Source organism: Moschus berezovskii, chromosome 20 (assembly GCF_049115385.1).
Source record: "Moschus berezovskii isolate FMDL1 chromosome 20, NW_MosBer_1.0, whole genome shotgun sequence".
In the NCBI taxonomy this organism is placed as follows: domain Eukaryota; kingdom Metazoa; phylum Chordata; class Mammalia; order Artiodactyla; family Moschidae; genus Moschus; species Moschus berezovskii.
In genome coordinates this window covers 29,934,089-29,955,644 of record NC_142479.1, presented here as the reverse complement: position 1 = coordinate 29,955,644, position 21,556 = coordinate 29,934,089, and the positions used below count along the sequence as shown (strand labels likewise).

The 21,556-nt window shown below is 37.3% G+C and overlaps 1 protein-coding gene across 15 annotated transcripts in view; it reads left to right on the top strand.

Annotated features, from left to right (window-relative positions):
• The window catches only part of RHOT1 (ras homolog family member T1), a 91,830-nt gene that overhangs the window by 32,555 nt on the left and 37,719 nt on the right, over positions 1–21,556 (top strand). For 6 of the 15 annotated variants that reach the window (XR_008682656.2, XM_055401283.2, XM_055401284.2 and 3 more), the window contains 12 exons: positions 169–267; positions 794–902; positions 1,657–1,777; positions 3,964–4,048; positions 4,636–4,781; positions 6,060–6,160; positions 8,506–8,636; positions 9,273–9,356; positions 10,370–10,489; positions 11,709–11,911; positions 12,974–13,069; positions 14,802–14,924. Coding sequence is in view for 13 of the 15 variants with exons in the window: in XM_055401283.2 (XP_055257258.2) it covers positions 169–267; positions 794–902; positions 1,657–1,777; positions 3,964–4,048; positions 4,636–4,781; positions 6,060–6,160; positions 8,506–8,636; positions 9,273–9,356; positions 10,370–10,489; positions 11,709–11,911; positions 12,974–13,069; positions 14,802–14,924 (1,418 nt within the window). In the remaining 2 variants the exon portion in view is untranslated. The remainder of the gene's footprint in view (positions 1–168; positions 268–793; positions 903–1,656; positions 1,778–3,963; positions 4,049–4,635; positions 4,782–6,059; positions 6,161–8,505; positions 8,637–9,272; positions 9,357–10,369; positions 10,490–11,708; positions 11,912–12,973; positions 13,070–14,801; positions 14,925–21,556) is intronic. The other 9 variants (XR_008682660.2, XM_055401354.2, XM_055401345.2 and 6 more) reach the window with 3 other exon arrangements.

The window sequence follows — 21,556 nt, the reverse complement described above, 5'->3', positions numbered from 1 at the left end:
TGAGGATAAAAATGGCTTTGCTTTAGTTAATTTTTCATGTCGTTTATATTTGATGTTATGTGTTTGACAGTGAAAACATTCAGAATTCTCAGTATATTTATGACAATCATATTTTAAAATCCCAACTATTTGCATTAAAACAATTTATTTTTCCTCAATGATTTACAGATGAAACCAGCCTGTATAAAAGCCCTTACTCGTATATTCAAAATATCCGATCAAGATAACGATGGTACACTCAATGATGCTGAACTCAACTTCTTTCAGGTAGCTTTCTCTTATTTCAGATATTTGTATATCTTGATTTTTTTTTTTCCTGAGAAAAGCTATAAAAAATTTATTGGCATGACCAATCGTATTTTGATAAACATGCATCTCTTTCATGTAAAATCTCTCTTTCACATTAGGCTATTTAATCTTTACCTATGGGGAAAAAATCTCTTTTGCTTAGGAGTTGAGGGGACTCTGAGAGAGTGTCATTTCACAGTGTACAATGGGTGTATTAAGAATGACTTGAAGTCTGAATTCTGAATTATTTTTCCTTCTCGGTTTTGTATAACATAGTTACACAAAGAGCTCTGTGTTTTAGGAACCCGATGGGGAAGGTAGGGAAAACATGCCCTTCTTGGTCTGACATGCTTTACTTAATATAAAGTAGAGGCTGTCCTAATTCAGAATTTGTTTGCTTTGGTTGCAACTCTTTGATTTAATGTTGCACTGTGGATTAATATTTGTATTATTTGTGACTTTAATGCTGATTTGTTTTTAACTTTATTTTTATGTCTTTTGCCAGAGAATTTGTTTCAACACTCCCTTAGCCCCTCAAGCTCTGGAAGATGTCAAAAATGTGGTCAGAAAACATATAAGTGATGGTGTGGCTGACAGTGGATTGACACTGAAAGGTGGGTGGAAGGTGCTTTTTTCCCCCTTTCAAAGTTTTAAAAAATTGGGTGGCAGGCAACAGTCTATAGTGCTGTCTATATGTTTAGGGAAATGTCTGTCTTTACTGGTGTGACTAAAAATCTAACCTGGGTATTTCAGAGTTGGAAGAGGCAGGCCGTCGGTGGGGATAATTGCCTCCACTGTCAGTATAAATTAGAGGTAGGGAAATTTATTGGATTTTAAGGGTGCAGAGTTCCCTCTGGAGATAAAAGAATTCTGAAACAAATTTATCTTAAAATTCTTATTACTCATAAGCCTCCTCTAAATAGAAATTATTTTTAAGGAAGACATTTTGTCTCCCAATCAAATTTACCAAGTACTGAATGTTCCAAGTACCAAGTAAATATGTTATAGAGCCACAGTGAAATCAGAAACCAATTTTCTCGTTATAGAAATAAGCACACAGATGTCGAAAGTGATTTCATTTGTTTTTTATCGTATAAGTTGGTGAATGTCAGTATACACCTTGGGATGTGTTTTTGGCCCTTTCATCCAGTACCACCTTTTGCTGACCTGGGTGTATATGTGAAATGATTCTGAAATCAGCTCTTTGAGATACTCGTGAACTTGGTTTGATCTGACCTTCAGTATGCACAGCTAGTACACATATATTCGTGAGTCTAGCTCTTGCCATTGTGTGTTACATGCTTGTCTCCCATGTGACCCTGTACCCATTTTCATATCAGCTGTATTTACTAATTTATTTTATTTCAGGTTTTCTTTTTTTACACACACTTTTTATTCAGAGAGGGAGACATGAAACTACTTGGACTGTGCTTCGACGATTTGGTTATGATGACGATCTGGATTTGACACCCGAATATTTATTCCCCTTGTATGTACCTTTGGCTTCTAATTGATTTCACTTGCCAGTATTTTAAAGTTTTATTTAGTACCTAGGTAGTAGGCTTTGAGCTACTTGGGGATGATTTAGATTTACAGAGCCGTTTATAGCAAAGTTTCTAAACCTCAGCACTGTTGATATTTTGGACCATATAATTCATTATTGTAGAGCCTGTTCTGTGCGTTACAGGATGTTTATTAGCACATCCTTAGATGCCAACAACACCTCTTCCCCTAGTCGTGACAGCCAGAAATGTGCCCGTGGGAGTGAGATGATCCCCACTTAAGAGCCACTGATTTATAGCATGGCTCAGCCTCTTGCTCTTCTTCTTATGGAGAATAAAGTTATCTTTTAAAATTTGTTTTATTGAGGAAGGAGATAAGAGAAGCTTGATGAACTTGTTTTTAGAATCAAAGGAGTCAAAAATACATTGGTTAGCATTTTTCTTTTCTTCAATCTTTGTCCTCCCTGAGTTTTATAGCCTGTTCTCAGTTCAGGATAAAGTACTTTTTCTCAGTAACCAGTCTCTCTGTGGTTATTTTCCTTTAAATAGTGGTGTGTTTAAGTTCTGTTTGTTTAGCAGTGAACCTAGCATCATCCTGAAATAGGAGACTGTCTTACTGTAGGATGTCTCCTGTAGCTAAGGGAAGTAGGCTTCTCAGGGAGGTGACTTCCCAGGATCAGGCCTTTGAGCCTTTTGCTTTTTTTTCTTCATTCTTTCAATAGCACAGTATCTTCATGTTCTCCTTTTTTAAAATTTTAGCATGGTACTGCTAGCTCTCCATGTAAGGGTTCAGGAAAACTGTTATTTTTTCCTTCCCCATCACTGAGGAAGCAGAATACTTTCTGGTTGGATTCCTGGTCCATTAATCAGTTCTAACTAGAAACTTCCCTTGTCAAAGTTATTCAAACTTGGCTCAAGTAATTTCCCAGATTTTTCAATAAATATGTATGGAATGAATGCATTTGTCTCAAGACCTTTTTATCAAGCTTTCTTTTCTGTGCCATTTATGTGGGTAGATAAATTCTACAGAACATAGAAAGTTGCTTATTGCTTGGTAAAGTACGACAGTAAGGAAACTCCCATCTTTTATGGCTTTGTGACTTACACTAAAATCTCCTTTAATTTCTTTGTGCGCTCTACCTTTAATTTTTTGTAAAATAGCCCCTTTAGGGCCACATCTTGAGTCTCCTTATTAAACTCTACTCCTGTCCTTCACATTGTGGCGAGAATTAATCATGATAGATACATAACACAGATTTTGCCTTGTCACTTTGCCTTCAAGACAGGATGAAGCCCAGGCTTCTTAACCGGGTTATAGAAAGTCATTCCTGATCTGTTCTGCTCCAACTCACTCGCTGCCTTCACTCCAGAAGTGAATACTAAACTACTTCTAGTCCGCAAATCAGATATTATTTCCCACCCTGGGCTTCTGCCCATTGTATTTTTACTCTTCCTCCTTCTCCCTCCAACCCAATTCATGTCTGTTATCCTTCAAGTCTCAGTTCAGTGACAGTGTCTCTCAGCAGTGCTGACACCTTCCCATCCCCAGATCAAGGTGTCTGCTTTCTCAAGAACTCCCCTAGCATCTGTAGTTTGCCCACTCAGCGGTTGCCTCTTTCTGTTGAGATAGTGAGATTATCTACTTGTGTTCTGTCTCCAGCTAGAAATGTGGTTCCTTAGAGGTAGGGAGCCTGTCATGTTTTCATGTCCCCAGTATCTCGATGCATTTGATAAATGTTTATTGATTCAAATTTAGGGTGGGTCAAAAATCAAGTCAGGCAGAAATAACATCTCTTCACATCATTTTTAGCTCATTATAATGTTGATACTGTATAAAGCTCATAGTTTTGACTTACAGTTGGTTTGTAGGAGAAACTACTAGAAACTGATTACAGTTTAATCAGTATTGTCTGTACATTTTTTAATACAACCTGCCCTTCAGACAGTTAAGAAAGTGTATATGTCACCTTGGAAGGAGCACTGTTATGGCTCTTCTGAGGATTCCCATAGCAATGCAGTGACTTCCCCTGGGAAAGTCTAAATGGCTGCAGCAAACATAATCTGTAAGTGCTTTCATCTTACAAAAAGAACTTGTTGCAATTTCATATTCATTTCTCAAATTAAATTTTAATATTTGATTAATGATTTATTTTACTATTTTATTCATCAACAGGCTAAAAATACCTCCTGATTGCACTACTGAATTAAATCATCACGCATATTTGTTTCTCCAAAGTACTTTTGATAAGCATGATTTGGTAAGCTTTCAGCTGCAGTTTTCTGTGATATATGATAAAATGTTTTCCTGTGAATAACATAGCTCTATTCCCTGAGGTATTGGGTGCTCACGTCATGTGTGCTAAGTCGCTTCAGTCATGTGCGGCTTTTTGCCACCCTATGGACTCTAGCCCACTAGACTTCTCTGTCCAAGGGGTTCTCTAGGCAAGAATACAGGAATGGTTTGCCGTTTCCTTCTCCAGGGGATCTTCCTGACCTAGGGATCAAACTCACGACTCTTATGCCTCCTGCATCGGCAGATGTATTCTTTACCACTAGCCCCACTCATGTCACATAGCCAAAAATTATTCAAAAGCTCTTAAAACTAGCAAAAATACTTTTTCTTATTTACTTTATTATTTTCTCAAGATGAAAAAGTCTAGTTTCTGATAGATTCTTGCATAGGTTTCTGTACATACATGCAAGGAGTTTTCTTGATAAAATGTAAAATTTATTTTTATGGGTTAGTTTTTGGAAGCATAGCTTTACAAGATTAGGAGGCTCTTGTGTTTGGGAATTATTCTCTTAGATATCTAAACATTATGTATACTTCCTTGTGTATCTTCAGGATAGAGACTGTGCTTTGTCACCTGATGAGCTTAAAGATTTGTTTAAAGTTTTCCCTTACATACCTTGGGGGCCAGATGTGAATAACACAGTTTGTACAAATGAAAAAGGCTGGATAACCTACCAGGGATTCCTTTCCCAGTGGACGTGAGTATAGAGCTCACTTCTTTCCTCTAGAGTTACAGCTGCTTTGAAATTGTGGTGCATTACATGTGTTCTTTTGTGACTTTGTCAGATCTTATGAAATGCTTCAATCTTAGCTGCCTGTGACCAAAATTTTTTAATATGGTGCCCCTGCTATCTCTGAGATGAACTATAGATGTTTATAAGTTTATCAGGAAGGGATGTGCTTGCTTTTGGATTATGTACAGGGAAATAGTAATATCAAAATGGAACTAAACATTAATACTTTAAAAACAATTTTATTGGAGTATAGTTGATTTGCCATGCTGTGTTTTAATACTTTTTTGATTAAGGGAATAGGAATCATCACTGTTATTGCACAATTTTATTTTTGGAATATGTGTGTGCTAAGTCACTTTAGTCATGTCCTTCTCTTTGTGACCCTATGGACTGTAGCCTGCCAGGCTCCTCTGTTCATGGGCTTCTCCAGGCAAGAATACTGGAGTGGGTTGCCATGCCTTCCTTTAGGGAATCTTCCTGATCAAACCTGAGTCACTTATATCTCCTGCATTGGCAGGTGGGTTCTTAACCATTAGCACCACCTGGGAAACTCATATTTTTTGGAATGGCGGGAGAGCATATTTTACTTGACGTGGAAGACACTTTAAGGGATTGTTGTTTGCTTTGAATGCACTCTTTGGCTTAGTGAGGGTGTCTACAGTCTAGATACAGCAAAGTTGACCTATATTGTCTAGGAGCGATAGGAAAAACCTCTGCTTGTGCATAATGATTTAATACTTTAACCTTGGTGAGAATAACTTTCTCAACACAGGATCTGTTCTTTTTTTTCAACTCATAAGAAAGGCTAACTAAATTTCAAGCGCCTTTCAACCTTTTAGTTTTGCACCCTCTACAAACCCTTTCAAAATTAAATCCTTAAGTAGCCAGTATTTGCAGTACAGTGTGTAACTTGGGAAGCAGATCACATACAGTGTCTGTGCCATTGATCTCGCCTAAAGCACTGGGCGCTCTTGGTGCTCACGGCTCATCTGTGTGGCTTTGCTCTTTCCAGGCCGATGGGGTGGATACAGGAGCCTCCTCCACCCCTTCCGTTGCATTCTCCTCTTTCTCCTCTGCCCTAAGAATGTCACTATAGGAAGAGCCATGGTTGGGCACATGGGAAATTAAAGCAGTCTGACAAAAATTATCTGGGTCTGGTGTTAAACAAGCTATTTGAGCTGTTGTGATTTTTTAAAATAGATATTCTTTTAGAAACTTCTCGCATTTTCAACTTTTTCCTAGGCTCACGACCTATTTAGATGTACAGCGGTGCCTGGAGTATTTGGGTTATCTAGGTTATTCAATATTGACTGAACAAGAATCTCAGGCTTCAGCCATCACAGGTAAGTGTGTAAAGACTCTTTAATTAGTTGTTTTTTTCCAGGGTTCCAGTTTCATATGTAAAAAGAGTGAAAGTAAATGTATCTTCATTAATCTCCCTGTTTATACTCTTGCTTGCCCATGATTTGATAATCTCTTTTGAATTGAAATGCTTGATTTCTTATTTATCAAGAAAGAAAGATCTTGTAAAGGTTTTACTTCTAGTCTACCGCTGAGGGTACTTCATGGATGAAAATTGGGGAAGACATTAAAAGTATTTACAGTCCATCTTGTGATTTAATTTTCTTTAAACATTAAAAACAATGGGTATTAATGCATGATCCTGATATTGAACTGATTGTACATCTCAGTTTTATAACCTTTTACCACATTAATAAATCTTTTACCGATCTTGTAATGTCAAACAGGCATTCTTGCCAAACAGTGTGCTCCACTTAAAAAAATATATAGACATGGGAAATAGATGTGGAAACAGTGTCGGACTTTTATTTTTTTGGGCTCCAAAATCACTGCGGATGCTGATTGCAGCCATGAAATTAAAAGACACTTACTCCTTGGAAGGAAAGTTGTGACCAACCTAGATAGCATATTAAAAACAAAGATATTACTTTGTCAACAAAGGTCCATCTAGTCAAGGCTTTGGTTTTTCCCGTGGTCACGTATGGATGTGAGAGTTGGACTGTGAAGAAAGCTGATCGCCGAAGAGTTGATGCTTTTGAACGGTGGTGTTGGAGAAGACTCTTGAGAGTCCTTTGGACTGTAGGGAGATCCAACCAGTCCATTCTAAAGGAGATCAGTCCTGGGTGTTCATTGGAAGGACTGATGCTAAAGCTGAAACTCCAATACTCATGTGAAGAGTTGACTCACTGGAAAAGACTCTGATGCTGGGAGGGATTGTGGGGGCAGGAGGAGAAGGGGACGACAGAGAATGAGATGGCTGGATGGCATCACCGGCTCTATGGACATGAGTTTGAGTGAACTCCGGGAGTTGGTGATGGACAGGGAGGCCTGGCGTGCTGTGATTTGTGGGGTCGCAAAGAGTCAGACATGACTGAGTGACTGAACTGAATATGAAATAATAAATTAAGGAACTGATCATTTCAAGAAGTTTTTATATCCTGATTGGTGGGATAAAATAGCACGTATCTTACAGGAAGCCCTGTTACAAGAAGACAGCCTATGTGAAATTGACAGAGCTAGTACCCTTTAAAATACTTAACCAATTAGACAGTATTTACTTCAGCACAATTCTAAAGGATATCAATCCTGGGTGTTCATTGGAAGGACTGATGCCAAAGCTGAAACTCCAATACTTTGGCCACCTCATGCGACGAGTTGACTCACTGGAAAAGACTCTGATGCTGGGAAAGGTTGGGGGCGGGAGGAGACGGGGACGACAGAGAATGAGATGGCTGGATGTCATCACCGACTCTGTGGACATGAGTTTGAGTGAACTCCGGGAGTTGGTGATGGACAGGGAGGCCTGGCGTGCTGTGATTCATGGGGTCGCGCAGAGTCAGACACGACTGAGCGACTGAACTGAACTGAACTGAACTTCAGCACCAAAAAATAAGGAACTAATTAGCCAACAAGAGGTTCTTTCACTCAACAAAATATTGTGGACATATTTCTATTATCGATAAGTGTCCTTTATATATCTTTAATATTATATAACGTATCATCATATGGATAGTCTATAACTTACTGAACTATTCCATAATTTTGTGTTTTTTATCATTTTCAGTTTTTTGCTACTATAAATAGTGTCTGGTGAGCTTTTCTGTAATCAAATCTTTGGATGCAGCTTAAAGAGGTCTCTTTCCCTCAAGAAGGATGCCTGTTGCTCTGCTGATACAGGATTGTTTTCAGCACTGCCTCTTCTACAGATTTACCTTGGAAATCTAGAGTGCCTATCACCTTTCTCTTTATAGACCCAAGAGAGTAAAGTTTTGAGGTGGCGTCTTTCAGTTTATGATTTGTTACGACAGTAATAGAAAAAAAAATGGGATGTAGTGTGTGCTACATTCATTGTAATTTTCGTTCATTTTTGGGATATTGTTTTCTTATGTAAAGGTACTACTTATTTTATGATAAAATAAGTATGTGGTTACTAAAAATTTACAACTGACTTTCAGAAATGCACCTTTTTCACTAAAGAGGCCCTTCTGTATTATCTTCTGTACTTCATTTTACATAGAAGTTGGCTATCATATAGCTTGTTTATTGATCATTTTATAAATAAAATTTCATAAAAATAATAAATAGCAGTATCATATTTTGCAGAAGGTGAAGTGAAGGCTCAGTGAGTGTACATGGTACATAATTAGCTTTTTATTTTCCTTTTTAGTAACAAGAGATAAAAAGATAGACCTTCAGAAAAAACAAACTCAAAGAAACGTGTTCCGATGTAATGTAATTGGGATGAAAAACTGTGGGAAAAGTGGAGTTCTTCAGGCTCTTCTTGGAAGAAACTTAATGGTGAGAGCTCAGAAAGTTAGAACTTTACTCAGTAGATTTTTATAGTCATGTGTTTACATAATTTTTTCATAACCATTAACCTTTTTAGATGATGTATAATAGTAAAGTACAACTAAAATGTAACAGTAATCTCTTTGAACTAGCTTTATCTTTGCTTCACTGGTGTTAGCCATCATTTGGTGGTTTTTTTTTTAACATTTAGATGGAGATTAAATAAATACACATATGAAAGTATCAGACACAGGGCTTGGTATGAAGTAAATGTAGCATTCTACATTGCTGATATCTGATTGTGACTACTGCCTTGAGTAAAGAGGTTGACATATTTTCAGGTGAAATAGCAGGCCAAATCATAGTGTAATGAGAATTGCCAGCAGGTGGCTCAGTGAATACAGTTTACTTCCTTGTCAGCTACTGCTTTCCCTTTCTGCAGAACAAAAGCATCTCTTATTTTAGAGTCTAAGAACTAAGAAACAAAATCAATATGCTCTTTGTACTGATAAATAATATATAGCATAGGGAAGAATGTCCTTTTTTTGGTAACACACCCACACGTATACACAAAGTACATGTGCTGATGAAAACTAGTTACTGTGATTTCTTACTGTAAATACTGAGATTTTTGGTTGTTTTCAGAGGCAGAAGAATATTCGTGATGATCATAAATCGTACTATGCGATTAACACTGTTTATGTCTATGGACAAGAGAAATATTTGTTGGTAAGAAATTTTCTGGCATATAAAGATGATTAATTATTGGGTACATTTTTAAAATGACTCTTTGAGAACATAACTGAATTTAATTTAATGGCTTTCGTGTGATTTTATTTTTCTACCTGACTTAGTCATTAGATTTAATTTTAATTCTCTTAAATCTGTGTGGTGATTACATGGGTGTAGATACAAGTAAAAATTTATCTACTTGTGTGCTTAATACCACCATAAAAAAGTAAAAAAAAAAAAAATTCAATGCACTTCGCTCTTTCTTTCATTTATATTTTTAAAAATTACATCCTTTACTGTTGACTAGAAATTAGTTTGAAGACTTTAGTGCAGGTGTGTGGTAGTTTATCTGTGGTCAGTGATAACCTTAATGTACCATCCTTTGCTTTGTGTTTTTGATTGGTGGGGAGGAAGAGTAGTGTGGTAGAAAGAAAAAAGACTTGGGAATCGTATGTATGTGCCCAGTCATATCCAACTCTGCCACCCCATGGACTGTAGCCCATCAGGCTTCTCTGTCCATGGAATTTCCAGGCAAGAATACTGGAGTGGGTTATCATTTCCTTCTCCAGGGCATCTTCCCAACCCAGGGGTGAACCCAGGTCTCCTGCTTGGCAGGCTGATTCTTTACCACTGCGCCACCTGGGCTTCCCTTTGGGAATCATCTGAATTCAGATTTTGGTTTGAGTTATCTTTGGAAGTTGACCTAATCTCTGTAACCTGTTTGTTATCTTTAGTAGGAAGAGAATGCATGTAAAGGGCCTGTCCAGCACACTTTAGTCACTCACTAAATGTTAGTTTCTGTAGGACCTTAATCACCATTTTTCATCTACAAAAATCAGAAAGCTACTTGTTTATCTCTGTGTCTTACTTCTAATGAGTCTGAAAAATTATGCTTAACTAGTATTCTTAAATTAAGAAGTCAAGTTAAGCAAGTAATAAAACGTCATGACTTTAATTTTGCATCAGTGTTATGGTACTTATGTTTCTCATTGTCTTTTTCTTTTTCCAAGTTGCATGATATCTCAGAATCGGAATTTTTGACTGAGGCTGAGATCCTTTGTGATGTTGTGTGCCTGGTATATGATGTCAGTAACCCTAAATCCTTTGAATACTGTGCCAGGATTTTTAAGGTTTGTTTCAATTTTGGCCCATAACTAAGTTTAACTTTGTAAGGAGTTTAATGGAATTGTAATGTGTTTTCTAACCAAGGAAATGCAAGAAAATTATCTGTGGAGCTTTTAAAGATACATACATCCTGTCCCTAAAGGTTCTGGTTTCATTCTGAGGTGGTACAGTCCCAGACATCTGTATTTTAAAAAATACTTTTTTCCACGAGTGATTCTGATGTACGTCCTTGGTTAAGAACCTCTGCGTTAGTGAAAGTTCTTAGGAATGCACGCGGTATACATATTGCCAATTATACCAAGAAGACTAATAGAGCAAGGAGATAAACATGAGGCTTCAAAAGTTGTAAGTTACTTTGAGATTGTCAACAAGATTCAATAAGAGTAAAAAAACTATATGTACAAAGGAATTTCCTCTATGATTATTTTTAATAGCAAAAACCTGGAAATAATCCACATATCTAACAATAGGAGGGTAGTTTACCAAATTGAGATAAAATGATCCTGTGAACTTTGTATAGTCATTAAAAATAATGGTTTTGAATTCTGAAAACATGGAAAATTCAGTATTTTCCAATAGTAATATCCAGCATGACTGCCACTATGTAAATATCTGTGTCTGTGTGTGTGTGTGTGTGTGTGTATGCATGTGCTTAAGGACTAGAAAGTGAAAGTGTTAATTGTTTAGTCGTGCCTGTTTGTGACCCCATGGACTGTAGCCCAACAGGCTCCTCTATCCATAGAATTCTCCAGGCAAGAATACTGGAGTGGGTAGCCATGCCCTTCTCCAGGGAATCTTCCCAGTCTAAGAATCGAACCCAGGTTTCCTGCATTGCAGGCAAATTCTTTACTGTCCTGGGCTACCAGGAAAGCCCTAAGTACTAGAGGTAATATAAAAAAAAATGAAAATAGTGTGTTTTAGGATAGAAGAATTTAGATGGATTTCTTTCTATTTCAAAGTATTAGATCTTAAAAAAGTTTTTTTTTAATTATAGTGAATTTGAAGAATTGTTATAGGTGTGTATTGTTATCTGCATTAGAAAAGTGGCCCTGGTCGTCTTATGTCACTGACCTAGACAACTGCCAGTCCTTGCCTCTTCATTCACTTTCTCCCTGAAACTGTTGATGATTTGCCTATCTAGAGGAAAATTTCAGTGCCTGTTGAATGAAATTTAGTAATTTTTGAGCTTGTCATCAGATTTTGATTTCACTTTTTATTCTATAGCAACACTTTATGGACAGCAGAATACCTTGCTTAATCATAGCTGCAAAGTCAGACCTGCATGAAGTTAAACAGGAGTATAGTATTTCACCTACTGATTTCTGCAGGAAACACAAAATGCCTCCACCACAAGCCTTCACTTGCAATACTGCTGATGCACCCAGTAAAGATATCTTTGTTAAATTGACAACGATGGCCATGTACCCGTAAGTACTTGCTCTGCCGTCATTTTCCTGTTGCATGGTTCGTGGTAACATTGCATGTCGTTGTTAGCCATGAGGGTGGAATCTCTGTCACATAGAAGTTGTTCAGCAACAGAGACTTTGTAATGAGAAGGGACAGGTTTGAGTAAATGCAAGTTTAGTTTGAATAACAGAATAAAATTGTATAAATATAATTATATAAAGTATATATAATCTGACAATATTTGAATATTTTTGAGCAGGCTGTAACTATCTTAATAGGATAGTACAGTAAAAACTCAGCCCCTCCCCAGCATTAAAAAAATTAGTGTTACTGCCATAAAGTGGGATTGACATCATGCTAATAAAGCATTTTCATATGAACAAAAATTTCATTTTTATATATTTTTTTCTGCTGATCAGTTGACTTTGAGTATGTGAAGGATTCTGAAATCATTTATGAATCTTTGTTTAAATTATGGGTATGTTTGAATTCAAGATATAACATCTTTTTTTAGTGCTGTTAAAAGCAGTTGTAGTTGGAATAACCTGTATATAAATGTTTCACATTAAGTGTTATGAGCCACAAATTTTATGTACATTTATTGTATATCTATACATGCATATGCACAAGCACATAACTGTGGTCATCTTTGTAGTTTACTAACTGCCTTAAAATTGCATGGCTCTTAATGGCGTTCTCCTCAAGTACTGTGTTCGTATAAATTCCGTTCTGTGACAAGGTAGTTTTTCAGGCAGTGCGTTTCTCAGAACTTCATAGTTGATTTTATTTATTATTATGTTACTCTCCAAGTTATTTTTTCTTATGAAAAATGCAGTATAACAGAGTAATACTCAAAAATTGCTAGAAGCTGAGGTTTTTCAAAAAGAGTGTTAATTTGTACAAATTTTTCAAAGCAGAGTTAACTTTATTGGTATTCCATTAACTAATACTTTAAAAAAATGCAGCAAACCCTTGAAATTCTATTTGTATTGGAAGAGAAGTCATTCCTATTACTATTAGATAAGCAAAACCTTATTTCTGTTTTACCTTTGCTTTAAAACTCTAATGTATGTTATCTACAGAGAGGATCATTACAAAGACAGACTCTGCCGAGACATGGGCAACACTGATAGAATAGAGAATTTGAGAAAAATCTGGGTCTTTCTAAAAACTGCTTTGTAAGTTACTTTTTCTTTATGGCTTCCTTTGTAAGTTACTTTTTCTTTATGGCTTCCTTTGTAAGTTACTTTTTCTTTATGGCTTATGTGGGATTTTGTTGACATTTTCTTGCAGATGACCAGATCTCTTTCACCATAATTAGTAATTATCCAGAAACGCACTGCTTGGTCAGTCTTACTGCCTAACTGTATACTATGGCGTCTTTTTTTTTTTACTATGTAAATGCACTATCTTAATCTTGTAAATAATTGCAGCTTTGTTTTTAGATCTGCATATTTAAAATTTTACTGCAGTGTTTGTGAGAGTGTGTGTGTGTGTGTGTGCACGTGTGTATATGATAAATGTACATACATGGACCCTTGTTTATATGGTTAATCTGAAACTACTTCTCATGAAGCATCTCCCTGTTGCTAAGCATACTTTGCATCCCTCCTTTTTGGTGGACGGAGCCTGTGTATGTTGAAGAGTCAGATTTCAATTATAAAATAACAGATGGATTCCAGTATGACAGCTGGCAGTGACTTAGTACCAGTGCTATGTTCATCATCACAAGTCAGATTTTAAAATGGAGTATCTCGAGCCTATAAGAGTCTTTTGAAAAATTAATTCTTGTTTTTCTTCATGTTGAGAATTAGGCATTATTGGGATGCTGCTAATCTCCACAACCATGCCACCGTGTGCTGTGGTCTCATCAGATCTCACAAGCTAAGCCAAGTCAGTTTGGGCCAGTCCTTTGAGAAGGACTTCTCCTTTAGAGAAGCCTCTAAAAAATGTTCAGGTGTTACAGAAAAGGATGTAATGGATTCACCAGGTGGCGCTCTTCTGAGTGGGTTCTGTGCCAGTACCTCTTGAGGGGTGGTGTGATGGCCTTGTATGTCTGAGTGGCTCTGACCACTGAGCAGTCATTGGAGACCCCCTACTTTGGTTTTTAAAGTGGAGGTGAAATGGCTCCATGTGCCTGTACCAATTAGTGCAACTCACTCAACCAGAAAGGAGTCAGAAAGCCTCCCTAAATTTCGTATCTAAATTTCATATCTAATTGTTGATTTTTACACCTTTACCCAGAGTTTCATGTTATCATACTTAGCTGCTATGTTAGCAGATACTTAGCTGCTGGTAGCAGATGAAAATTAACCCCATATTTTGGGTTCAAGTAGAAATACATGAAGCACTTTGATTTCCTTGGGGAGCTATGGTGCTTGATGGATTAAAGACGATGTTCATTATCTCCTCAGGTTGAATATACATACTCGTCTTTTGACTCTTTTGTGTATTTATCACTATTCTCCTTCCTGGTTTTCAGGCATGTGTGTATCCTGAGGGAGGAGGAGGGGGTGGTTATTTCAATGCTAGCCAACTCTGACCTTTCGGTGGATGCTATGGCTTATTCAGTTTTTCTTTTATTGATTTAGATGAGGGTGTCATCTATTGCTGTGCATATTTATTCCACTAAAACCCTTGTACTAATAATTCTATCCCCCCTCCAAAAAAAAGCAAACGTGTTAGCTGATTTTCCTCAGATTTTCTATAGGGAGGGAGGAGGGAGCTATTGCTGTTGATGATATTTTTTTGTAAATGTGGAATTCTGCACAACTTTAGCATGCCCCACACTGTCCTTTTCCTTAGTGTTGCTTATGCCTAAGTCTTTTTTTTTTTAAGGTTGGCACACTCTGACTTGTGCCGTGTTTGTGAGTAAGAACTCAACTGCTGTCCTTCTGTGTGTTTTCGCAGCCATGCCCGGTTACGCTGTATGTGCACCTGCAACAGGTGCACCTTTTGCATCTGTCAGAGCTTCCTCAACTCAGACTTGCTGCAATCTGTAAAGAACAAAATCTTCACTGCAGTTCTTAACAGGTTCTTAACTTTATTTACTGGGTACCAGGCATTCTGTTAAAATACAAAAGGAGAAAAGTGGATGACTATTTATTACATAGATACTCACTACCGAGACAACAAGCCAACTGATGCCCAACTAACTTCCACTAAAATTCTCACTGTGGTGACAATGTTTAGTTCTGGAATCATCCTCAATGTTTAAAAATTAATAGATATATTTAAGGGACTATAAAGTAAGGTTTTAGCCTTTTTAATTCAGAAAGTTAAAGTATTTTTTAAATTAGAGGATATAAATGTATAGGGAGATTGAAAATCTTTTGGCTGAGAGTTGTAGAAATAGATTAGGACTTTAGTGAGGAAAGGAGACATTGATCCCAAATGTTATAATGTATTCAGCTTGCATTCAAATAGTATGACTTATAAAACCTACTAATGTGAACAGTGTCTTGGGTTTGAAAAACTTTTCTGTTGTTTAAATTATAGTTGTTTTTTTTTTTTACTTTTTAAGTACCTTGGATATTTATTTGAAAAGAAGACAATAGCCACCTTTAAGGATTCAAAGGAATATGGAAAAGGAAAAAGATCTATAGTGCTAGTTTTTGAGGTCTTTATAACTGAACCCAACACATGAAGTTTGCCTAGAACATAATACGCTTTTAAAAAAGAGCAACAACAACAACAAAATAGGTTGTATACATTCCGTCAAAGCAATAAACTTGGAAGTTTTGTTCTTATTCCGGTCATGCTGCCTTTGTTCAAATTGATTTTACATTTTGTGAGCATTTAAGAGCCTAATGAATGTAATATTAATTTGTATCTAATATCAAATTTTTATGTATCCATGGATGAATTAGGTTTTTGAAATCATCCAGATGTCATTGGGAACAGGGCTTAATTAAGACAGATGATCACGCTAAGTAGATTTTGGTTAGAAATGAATCTTGTTTGAGTTACTGTTGGACTCCCACTGAGGGCCAGAACTGTACCAAATGAGTAGGCTGGTTTGTGTTCACCAGCAGTGGCTACTAAACAGGCTGTATCTTGTATGAGTCAGAAACAGACTCTGCAGGCATCTTACAAGAGTTTAAGTGAGCACTGTCAGCTCTGGAATAAGAATGCAGCTGTCTCAGGTGATTGCTTTGAAGGGATCACCACTCTCATTCGGTGGTGAAGTTCTGTCTCTTGTCTTTTGAATGGCACCTTATAAAGAGTAACACAGATTCTCTCATGATGGCTATCTGAGAAAAGGCAAGGCTAGTTCAAACCAAACAACATTCAGGAGCTGTGGAGTCAAAAATAGTAGAGTTGGAAGAGATTCTTGGATTCTTCTGGCCTAACCTCCCCTTAGACTGACTTCCTGAGAGCCTTCTTGAGAGAGTATTGTTTATCTGCTGATGGCTTTCCTCATTGGAGAAGGTTTTTGCTTTTGCTTTTTTTTTTTTGACTAAAATGATTGCCCTTTAACTTTCTCTCCTTTAGTTTTAGTTCTGCCCTTTAGAACAACATACGACTATTCTACTCCCTCTTCAACATAGCAATCCTTCAGACATTTGAAGACGGCCATCATGTCTCCCCTAATTTTCTCTTCTCCAGGTAGAACATCCCCATTTCTTTAAGCTGTTTCTTAGTCGGTTTAGTGACTTCATCATTTCTCGTTTCCCTCATCTCAAAGCCCCTTAGGTGTTCAGAGTACCTCTTAACAAGTGCCCCTGAGAATGGAGAATGGTGCTTCAAATGTAATCTGACTTTCCATAACGGTGGGCAGTCATGTTTACTGCATGAACAAACTGTGTAGAAGCCCCAACCCACTGTGGATGTGTATTAATCTTGGGGTTAATTGAAATCAGATTTTTTTCATGTGAAGTCCTATTAAAGCAGTGTCCCCTCCCTCTAATTGTGTCTTTGACATTTTTAGTTGGCTCTCTGAATCTAACTGCAGATACACATATATCTTTATTAAATGTCATATTCTTTTCGGTCCATTTGTTCTAGCTCAGTCATTTCAGACATTGTTTCTGTCATTTGTCCCATTATATATCTTTCTCAGCATTGTGTTATTTGCAAATTTGGTAGCTATGTTTTTTATCTTTCAAGTTAGTGATAAAAAGTAATATTGAATACCCAGTGGTTAGAGAGTGAGGTTGCTCAAGCAAGCAAACCCTTTAGTGCTCTACTAGAGAACTCTTCCCAGTGACACAGATTCAGAATTTTGGGGGAAAGATTATTCTGCCAATTAAAAATATTTTATTTTCCAGCCCATGTTTTACTTTGTTATCTTACAGGAAATTTCATGGAGAACTCTTTTGAAATCATTATAATTTCTACCACATTCCTCTGATCTACCAATGTGTTAATTTTATAAATAGAAAGTGACATCTATTTGGTGTCTTATTCTTGATGAACTTACCCTGGCTCCTAATAATTGCTGATCATTAACCCATCTATTTCCTTCTAGAAGCTCTCGATCATACATAATTGCAGGTTGATTTGTTGTCTGCATCTTCAGTGACAATTTTAGTTTTAGGTTGGTTTAGTCAGCTTTCCAGTGAAAGAGGTTGGGTATGCATTAATGGATGAAATTGCTCATCATAAATTGCTCTGTATAGTGATCCTTGAAGAAGAATCAGTACATTTTGTCATGCCTACTTATAAACTAGAAATAATTTAATGGTAATGTCAGCATACATCACTGACATCTGGTAATCAAGAAGGGAAAGATTGAAAAAGATGAGGAGGGGAACCCATGTACTTTTCAAAGAACTCCTTCCTCTTCCCTGGTAGGTATTTTACTAATTTATTTTCTAGAAGTCCAGTGGAAATTTATGAGTTCCTTATTGAAGTTTCTTCTAATTCACAAAAGGATTGTTAGATGAGGTAGGCGAGGGTGAAAGCCAAAAATGGAAATGCCTACAGGGCCTGGATGGATAATGTTAATGAAAGAAGGTGGCCAAGGAAAAGTCAGAGAGGTGGGGACAATGAAAGGTCCTGTCTGAAAGAGGCAGCCTTGTCTCAGCTCCAGCTCTTGGTCATTGTCCAAGTGTGGTGTTGCCAGGAGTTCTGATTCTCTGACATCAGGTGTAAGGATTTTTATGTGAAAATTCCTGCTGTTTAAATGAAAGCAATGAAATTTTAAAAATTGAAAGTATTAATCAGAACAAAGAAGACATGTTTGCCAGCCACCAGTTTGTAACTTCAGTCTTAAGACAAAGCCTAGAGTTGTGAAAATGCAGGCCAAAAAAAAATATGTACACCTAAGGAATGAAAATGTCTTTTACAAACACCCCCCACATACAGTTTTACTCCTTTCTCTTTAAAAACTTGAAAAAGTAATCTTATTGGTGGAGTGAGAATGGAACCACTTTCTGTGGAACCACTTTTTTCACCATTGGTTTGCTGTGCCAGATATATCTTAATATTACATAAATGGAAATAGAGATTTAGTAATTGAATAAAAGTCATATAAGAATTTTTTACTTTCATTCAATAGGGAGGATTTCTTACCCCATAAGTCTTAGGTCTTTGGTTTTAGAAATCTTTTGTGCCTAGCATTTGATTTAGAAGTGTAAATGAGCAATTTAAAATTTTTCCTTTAAGCCAAAAATTTTGTTAAATGTCTGCAAAGAAATTAATAGACAAATATTGGTATATGCATGCTGTTCTCAAGTTAGTACATTGTTTTAATGTGCTCATAAAAATGTTGATCACCAAAATAGAAATTATTTCCAGATAATACGTGTTTGGGCCCACATTCTCCCCTTATGTCATTCTCCGACCACTTTGATTTATTCATTCAAGTGCTTAAGTACCTGCATTAGATAGGATCCTGCTGTGAGCTGGGGCAAAATATCATACAAATATGAAGATCTAGGCATGTATTTAAATACCTTTCCAAATATTATGTTAAAATTTTTTAAACTCTGATCGTATTTTCAGTGACCTTAGTGCCTTATGCTAACAAAACCTGATCTGAGAGGATCTATGTCAAATTAATTAATTTACACTTAGGCAGTTTTAGCAGTTCCAACATTTGTGAAATTGTCAGTGTTTCCCCAGTCCTTGACCAGAAAAAATTGTCTTTTTTTGTTTTTGTTTTTTTTAAGCTAATTATCACGACATATTTCAAGTAGAATGTAGTAATACAAAGTTTTTTTCTTTCAACTTTAATTGAATGAACATTGGTTTCAACATGTATGAGGAGTGTTTAACTACATATCTGATTTGTGACTTTGTTTTTGGATAATTATGGTCTCAGCCTTTAGGTCTGGATAGGTTTATGTTTTTCTTGAGAACAATTTATCAATAGCTGGAATTGTTTGAATTTAAATACATTTGGAGGGTGATTCATATGTGACCAGATGATTTCAGTCTTTGGCAATGCTTTCATATCAAGCCGTGCAAATCACGTTATTGGAGAAAAATACCTTGTGATTATATTTTAGTTATAAATACCTCTTAAATCTAAAGGTATTAAAATGAACTATATAGGAGTGGACTGGCTTATTGGTTTGAACTCCCCAGGGTTTTAGTCTATTAAGCATTTATTGTTCTAATTTCAGCACACTTTTGCTTTGCATGAGGATGTTGCTCTACTCTAGTGCCCCAGTGTACTCTAGTGCGCAGTGTACTCTAGTGTACCAGTGTACTCTAGTGTGCAGCGTACTCTAGTGCACCAGTGTACTCTAGTGTGCAGGGTACTCTAGTGTAACAGGATATTCTAGTGCGCAGGGTACTCTAGTATACCAGGGTACTTTAGTGCGCAGTGTACTGTAGTGTGCAGGGTACTCTAGTACACAGTGTACTCTAGTGCTCTGTACTCTAGTGTACCAGGATACTCTAGTGTGCAGGGTACTCTAGTGTACTGGGGTACTCTAGTGTGCAGTGTACTCTAATGTACCAGGGTACTTTAGTGTGCAGGGTACTCTAGTGTACCAGGGTACTCTAGTGCGCAGTGTACTCCACTGTACCAGGATACTCTAGTACGCAGTGTACTCTAGTGCACCAGGGTACTTTAGTGCACAGTGTACTCTAGTGTACCAGGGTACTCTACTCTAGTGTGCAGGGTACTCTAGTGTAACAGGATATTCTAGTGCGCAGGGTACTCTAGTGTACCAGGGTACTTTAGTGCGCAGGGTACTCTACTCTGGTTCACCAGGGTACTCTAGTGCGCAGTGTACTCCAGTGTACCAGGATACTCTAGTGCGCAGGGTACTCTAGTGTAACAGGGTGCTCTAGTACGCAGGGTACTCTAGTGCACCAGGGTACTCTAGTGCACAGTGTACTCTAGTGTACCAGGGTACTCTACTCTAGTGTGCAGGGTACTCTACTCTAGTTCACCAGGGTACTCTAGTGTGCAGTGTACTCCAGTGTGCCAGGGTACTCTGATGTGCAGAGTACTTCAGTGTACCAGGATACTCTAGTGCGCAGGGTACTCTAGTGTACCAGGGTACTCTAGTGCGCACTGTATTCTAGTGTACCAGGGTACTCTAGTGTGCAGGGTACCCTAGTGTGCAGTGTACTCCAGTGTACCAGGATACTCTAGTGCCCAAGGTACTCTAGTGTACCAGGGTACTCTAGTACTCAGTGTGCTCTAGTGTACCAGGGTACTCTACTCTACTCTAGTTCACCAGGGTACTCTAGTGCGCAGTGTACTCCAGTGTACCAGGATACTCTAGTGTGCAGTGTACTCTAGTGTACCAGGGTACTCTACTCTAGTGTGCAGGGTACTCTAGTGCACCAGGGCACTCTAGTGTGCAGTGTACTCCAGTGTACCAGGATACTCTAGTGTGCAGGGTACTGTAGTGTACCAGGGTACTCTAGTGTGCAGGGTACTCTAGTATGCAGTGTGCTCTAGTGTACCAGGATACTCTAGTGTGTAGGGTACTCTAGTGCGCAGGGTACTCTAGTGCACCAGGGTACTCTAGCCAGCACTTTAGTTTGTCCCTTTCTTTAGATGTTCACTTTGATTTGTTTGTCTGTGCCACCTAGTCATTTTTTAACTCCTCTTGATCCTTTTCCCAGCTGTGTTTCAGTGTCTAGTCCTCCCATTTTTCCTAACCTGTAGTTTAATCATATTGCTTATTTTACAGTTTATCATTTTGGTATAGTTTTCTTTGATACATATTTTGGTTCTCTTATTTCTTTGTAGAGATTAATTGTTCCTATTACTTCCTAAGTTTGGTAACAGTATATTACTTTAACAACCAAGTGTGTAGCTCCACACTGAGTATGATGGACGGTCATACCCATGTATTTTTTTACTCTGCTTTTTAATGTATTTTTAAAAATTGGATACATGAGACATTTATTTTAATCAATTCATTAATGACTTACTTCATTTGCCCTTATTACTTTGCTAATCACCTAAGTTCCGCCACATTGCTTAAAGTCATGTTACTTAATATAGGAACTCTATTTTTGAAGAAAGGTGTTTTACAGTTGTCACACCAAAATGAGCTGCCTTTCACAGGATTGCCTTATAAAGAGGATGGTTTCCTAGAAATCTTAATGTTACAGAAATTCCACTGGGAACATAAAGAGTCCATAAGATACTATGTTACAGTAAAATACTGTATTTTAAGGAGGTGCATCCTGTGTTTTAATTTCATATGAAACTTTTATATTTATATGAAAGGTCCTTACAAGGCTTTTCT